This window comes from Crinia signifera, chromosome 1, assembly GCF_055691185.1.
Source record: "Crinia signifera chromosome 1, ASM5569118v1, whole genome shotgun sequence".
NCBI lineage: Eukaryota > Metazoa > Chordata > Amphibia > Anura > Myobatrachidae > Crinia > Crinia signifera.
The window spans coordinates 246195950-246202924 of NC_139217.1; the positions used below are offsets into that span (position 1 = coordinate 246195950).

A 6975-nucleotide genomic window follows, 5' to 3' on the forward strand; every position below is an offset into this window, starting at 1 on the left:
TTTGTTGGAAATGCATTAAGAGGCTCAATTGGGTTGACTTGCAAATCTGCGAATTTCGCAGTTCTGCGAGTTACAGTAACTAACCGCCACCCACCCACCGATTTTACCCACAGGCATGCGAATGGATGTTTAGTATAAACATCCATTCGCAACCTTGCCTGTGGTGCCGCAATCATTCGATGGTCGCCGACCATTGAATGATTACAACTGGCCAAGCAAATATAAGTCAGTGCAGTCTGACTTATATTTGCGGCCATTTCCCCAAAGACAGGGCAGGCGGCTGTCATATGATGTCTGCCGTCTGCCCCCGGCACCCTGCATCATGGCCGAATTACGATGGGAATGCCCAGAGTCACATTAGAATGACCTCATAAATGCATTAAGCCGAGTAACAATACATTTATATACACACACAAACTGACAGTAGATACAAAAGTATAATAGTAAAGGCTCATTTACAATAGATAAGGTTAATAGAAATGCATTTACTTTTAGATAAAAGACACTGGGGCAGATGTATTAAGCCCGGTAAAGTGATGCTGGTTAATTAATCTCTTAATCACCAGGCATGGCCAGTGTTCGCTAATGAGCAGAGGTTTTATGAAGGCTCCAATTCACTCCTCCTTCAGATAGACAATTGGGCCCGATACAGAACAACAAAAAAAACAGACTATTGTGACAGCTGCTTTATTCACAAAATCACACCAGGACCACTACATGTGTGACTAGTGATATTACACCATCTCTGCCTCATTTTTAAAAGGGTTCATCTTGAGCTGTGAATCTTTTCTCAACTTGGTCACGGCACATGTTCAGTCCTACAACCAAATTGCATTGGGATTAACAAATGAATATAATCTATAAAGGCTGGAATCTGTTTCTCTAGTTTTGGTAATGCTGGGAAAAAAGGTGATAGGCTTCTAGTAGGGAGCTAGAGTAGGGAAACACCCAGCATTTTATGGATGTTTCTTGTGTCAACCACTGGTAGGTGTAAAATAAATAATCTGCTATTGCTGTCAGTGAGAACAGTCCAACTATTATATACCTGCAGTGACCTGTGCAGGGATTACACAATTGTAGGGTACTCTACTATTTAACATTTTACAAACCGCCCAAGCAATGCAGACAGAGCGCAAACTAAGAATTAATCATTAACTAAAGCTTTCCCCTAAATAAAACAGTGCTCTTGTTAAATCTGTCCCAATGCCACAACAGGTTACAGAACTGGCTGACAAAGGACTTTTTTCAAATCTGCCAGTGTGTATGGCCTGGGCGATGAGAAGTGGGTGGTGATGCGCGCTCCCACATCATCATGGGCTGCCAACAGCCACCAAAATAACCACTTTCCACAGTCTCCTACTGTGGAAAGTGGTCCCCCCCCCCCCCCCCCTCCCGGGAAAAATCACTGGACCGGGCGTGTATGTACACTGAGCTATTTTCAGCCAGAGATTTTCACATCATTGCCCAGTGTGTATGTACCTTTACTTCTCAGACTCCCAGTTCACAGATATTACTCTACTCTTCTGAATGCTCATCGACTGATTGGTATTGGCCACTATATTTTCTGGGCAAAGCAATTTTACTAAAGGAAGGACCTAATTGGCCTATTCATAACTGGGGAACTAGCTTGGGCGTAGAGTGATCTACAGTGTCTAGGTTGACAACTATTGGTCGACAGTCAAAGGTTAACATTGTCAAAAGGTCAACATGGTCAATAGCTTGACATGAAAAACTTTGACATGAAAAGAGTCAACATGAGTTTTACATGTTTTTTTTTTGTAAAAAATAATTTACCATCCACGTTGGCATAGAGTTAGACTATAATAGTGTGCACAGCGAGGCACCGTGCCTGAAGCTTGGCGAGCATAGCAAGTCATTCAAGGGAAAAACGGTAAACATACGGATTCCATGTCATCCTTTGCCAACATATACATGCCAAAAATCATGAAAAACTTGTGTTGACCTTTTGACCCTGTAGATCAATAGTGGTCAACCTTTTGACTGTAGACCTAGACATTGTAGAACTAATATAACATAACCCTAGCATGTGCTGGTTGGCTGCAGCAATACATTTACTGCCTGATACGTCCCACTTGCATCTCCAAACACATTGCATTGGATGGACATAGTGGATGCGGTACAATACACAGTACAATTATCTGAGCAATCCGCTGATGTCAGAGGGATCGCCTGAATAATTGTCTGAAAAGTAATCATAAGGATTACCCCAGTCCACTGCGATGCCCATCATAACAAGCAGACATCTGCCTTTTCACAGATTGCCTATTACTTAGGGCTGCATGTATAACTAGGCAGAAGAAATGTAAAAGTGCAAGCTGCAAGGAGCGCACGTAGTAGAACCAGACAGATGCATACACACACTTGTGGCTGGTTGGAATGAAAATCTGGAAATTTCTGAGAACAAATTACAATCAATCGTTTGATCCAAAATGCTGGAAAAAATGGACAAAAGCCATCATCTGCATAAATAGATTTAACCAATTTGTCTGTAGTACCGATTTTTGTCTGTTTTCAATGTCTAGGAGCAAATGGCCAATTGTCATTTGCTCCCAAAAATTTCCAGATTTTCATTCCAACCAGCCATTATAGAAAGATAATCTTGTAGTGTGTATGGGTCTTTATATATTTTTAAACAATATGCACAATACATACTTGCCTACCTGACCCTCTCCATGCGGGAGAAAATGCTCTATTCCTGGACTTCCCTGGTAATGTATGATTGCCAGCACCTGTGGGGAGCTAAAGAAAGGTGTTTCACCACAGGTGATGGCAATCATACATTACCAGGGAAGTCCAGGAACAGAGCATTTTCTCCCACATGGAGAGGGTCAGGTAGGCAAGTATGGCACAATAACATAATTAACAATATTATTGTACATAAAGTCTAGTGTGTATGCACTACATAGTTAACGATGTGCGCGCCCGCAGGTCGTTAGCGACCTCTCCAGTATATTATACTTGCCTACCTGACCCTCTCCATGAGGGAGAAAATGCTCTGTTCCTGGACATCCCTGGTAATGTATGATTGCCATCACCTGTGGTGAAACACCTTTCTTATCAATTACCTAGAACCCCACAGGTGATGGCAATCATACATTACCAGGGAAGTCCAGGAACAGAGCATTTTCTCCCTCATTGAGAGATGCAGGTAGGCAAGTATGGCCTATATCAGTGGTTGCCAACCCTAGCCCTCGAGAGCTACCAACAGTTCACATTTTCCAGACAGCTGCACTCATTAATCACTGACATTTTAAAAGATACACGGATGGAGCTAATTGTGATTCTGTGAGGAGACCTGCAAAACATGCACTGTTGGTAGGGTTACCACCTAGTCCCTTTAATTCCGGACACATATTAATTACACAGGTTCTGTGGCTGGCTGACTTCAAGACTCCACTCCACCTGATTTTAAACTGCCACAGAACTTGTGTAATTAACATGTGTCCGGAATTAAAGGGACTAGGTGGTAACCCTAACTGTTGGTAGCGCTCGAGGACTAGGGTTGGCTACCCCAGGCCTATATCATCAATGACTGCATGTTTAATAGTGGCTGGATGACAGGAAGCAGATGATGAGGATCACACAATTTTACTGACAGAATCATTTGAATGTTCCCTCACCTTCCAGATTGCTGGAGAATTTTAATACCTTCTGGTGGAATCCTTCTGGTGACATATATTTTCGGTAAGTGTTTTCCTGCAGCCTTCATTGCGTGTGATCTGCAGCAGGTGTGCAGGTATGCAACCGTAGTCCTGAGCAGAATGTTCAAATGATGTGAAGTCCACATAGCAAGCAGGAGGATATTAGCACACTTACTGGAGGACTTTGGATCTGACTTGTGCCAGCTGAGCAAGCTTTGGCCTTTGTGTAAACAATGAAAGTGGGAGGAAGTTTAATTTTGTAACCAATAAAAATTGCTCATGTCCCCCATACACCCATGTCCTTTTTTTCAGTGCCGGTAGATGATTAATTCATTATCATAGACAGGTCTCTTACATTACTTAGGTGTTCTGCCAACCATATAGTATAATAGACAACCAGCCATGACCTTAGACAGCATGATAATCGCATTTTTGTGTTATGCATAAAAAAAAAAAAAACTTGCACTTATGCCAATACTAAAACACCCCCGCAATACAAAGGTATGTAATCCAAAATGTTAACCCTTTGCTGCATTCATCACGGTCCTGCTTATTTTCTCTTGGCTGATCACTGTCTTGCTAATTAACAACATTTTAGATTATGAACTAAGAAAGTGTCTGGAGGAAAGAGAATTGGTTGCTCTCCCTATTTTTCCACTAGGGACATAAGGTTCATGCCTATGGATGGGAAGGGAATTATAAAAATGATCCCTGAGAAAACCCATGCTATTATACACACATATATCTAGAACACTAGAAGGAAATGGATTGGATTGGAAAATTGTCTTTAGACAGGTTGAGTATCTGTTATCCAAAATGCTCAGGACCAGAAGAATTTTGGATTATTCAGTGTTTCAGAATATTTTAATATTTCAATGATGTATCTTGCATTTATGTTGTACAAACACATCAAACACATGAAATACACACAAATATATTTTATTTGTGCATAAAACAAGGTTTCAAAACATGAAACAAAGTTTGTGTACAATCTCAGATACTGAATTTAAATGCCACGCAATCATTTTCTTGCACATCTTTAATGCCAGTTACATATCATGTCCTCAGTAGTGCTGTTATAGATTCCCCAGTAGTGCCAGTTACATATCACGTCCCCATTAGTGCTGTTACAGATGTCCCCAGTAGTGCTTTTAGCAAAAAAAAAAAAAAGTTTTTCATTTTCTGAAATGTATGGTTTTCGGAATAATTTGGATAATGGATCTTTGGATAAGGAATACTAAACCTGTACCACATGTACCTTAACTTCAGAGATCTTTTTTATTCAGTTACAATACCCTTTATCAGTCGCGGATTGGCCATAGACCTTACAGGGAATATTCCTGGGAGGGCAACGCATCTACAATGCCACCTGTCAGCCAGTAACTTAAAAAAAAAAAAAGATGTGGCCCTACCCAGAGTAGTGGCCCCTTTCCCTCCTGTCTCCTACAGAAACAACCTTTGCCTGTTCACAGAGCAGAGTACACAGCACTGCAAATACTCATCTGGCGCCCATTCATATCCATTGTCACCATTGTCACATCTGTTAAAGGGACAGAAGTAGGTGCTATCCGGGGGTGTAACAATGCCTGGGGTGTTTCTGGGCTTCACTGGGGGAGAGTTGGAGATATCTGTGATATTTTGGGGATTATGGTAATTAGTTACTTGTCTACTTAATGGAGGTTTTGGAGTCTGTGTTTAGTCTCAATAAGGGAATGTAAATTATTATATAAAATGTGGAGGTTTGTGGTTTGTCACAGCAGCTTAAAGGTCTGGGGGTCACTAGATTGACAAGTGTATTGAAACCAACAGCTTTCTTTCACATGTCTAGTAAAGGATTAATCACACCTATTTTGGTGTTGGTCCCGCCTACATTTCAATTGGTGCTGACCACATGAGGCCACTTCTAGAAATCTTGTTTAGTTCCCAATCCTCACCTGCCCTTTATTAAATAACACATTTCAATATACTGACATAACCAGGATTTTAACCCATACCTGTTGCATTCCAGTTAAAAACACCATACTCTAGGAAGCCATTTGTATTTTTAGGTAAAATCATCAGCACTGATGATCAGTTGAGCAGATCTATGTAGTGTGCAGCCAGACATTTAAATCCCATCAAACCACACACTACTTAGATCTACTCAGCTGCAATGCTGATTAATTTTTTTTTTTCACAAAGTACAAGGTAAGATTAAAATAGTTAGAATTCTCTAGCCTTCTATGCAGGGTCAGACCCGTTTATGAATAGAATCATCTAATAGTATCAGCTCTTGAAATGTAATAAAGAACAGTGTGACTGAATAAGATGGAGGCTTTCAAATTAAGTTCATGAATGTTGTATAGGTATTATCAGTGGAAAGGGTGGGGTAAGGAGACAAGGGGAGTCAGGAGATGTTGGGCTTAAAAGAGAAGGGAAGCTGAAGTGAAAGTACATAACAAACATAATTAACAAGTGCTGCCGAAAGCGCTATGTGCAGTGGCACACACCACATTACCCTAGTTATGGCCCTTTGCAGTAATGAAAATGACCATGTGCATTTATTATTGTTGGGGCAATGGGACAGTTTCCCAAAAAGCTCGGTCCCTGCAAATTACTAGACGCAAAGTGATAGCTACCTGCAGTGAGTGAATCTGTGTGTTGAATGCATCTGTTCACTGGGTGCACACATGTGCAATCACCCTGCTGAGAGGGTTAATGCACCAGATCAGCAAGTGTCCCTGACTTGTTCTGCTGCTTAAACCGCTACACACCCATATGGGCTTCTATGGGATTGACCACTGCTGGATCATTATAAGCTCTTTATTGGCTAACACTCCTGCATCAGCGCTGCATTCATGACTAAAAAATAAATGCCGGGTCTCCCGATATTGAGTACCCAACTTTACTGCAATTGGCCTACATTAGCATGCACACTACCTCTCTGCTTGCAGTCCGCTAGTTAGAAATAGCCAAAGTAGTGCAAGCTAACAGAGTTTAATAGTCGCATCTGGTTTGTGCGGTCCTGGGCACATGCAGTACAATTTAACTTGCCGCGCTATGTAAGCTGGTGTAGATCTCACTCTGCTTCATCCCCTCACTGTGATACACTGACATTTTAGTCTGTCAAGCCTTGACGGTGTATTAGCTTAAGTCTTTGCAATCCTTTAATCACTTTTGTACAAAGATTTTCTTTATCACTACATAGATTTACCATGATAGACTGATTTATCTGAGTCTCTAGCAAATACTGTCGCTGTCAGACAGTTTACATTGAGATACGTTCTAGTGATTTTCATTTATGGTATGTGTTTGGTTTGAGGGGATCTTGTAT

General features: G+C 41.2%; 1 protein-coding gene across 1 annotated transcript in view; it reads right to left on the reverse strand.

Annotated features, from left to right (window-relative positions):
* LOC146072519 (glyoxylate reductase/hydroxypyruvate reductase-like) overlaps positions 1–3845 on the reverse strand; it is a 28150-nt gene extending 24305 nt beyond the window's left edge. The window contains exon 1 of the mRNA XM_083179743.1: positions 3642–3845. Coding sequence (XP_083035869.1) covers positions 3642–3808 — 167 coding nt within the window. The 5' untranslated portion in view covers positions 3809–3845. The remainder of the gene's footprint in view (positions 1–3641) is intronic.
* Between the last annotated feature and the right edge of the window lie 3130 nt (positions 3846–6975).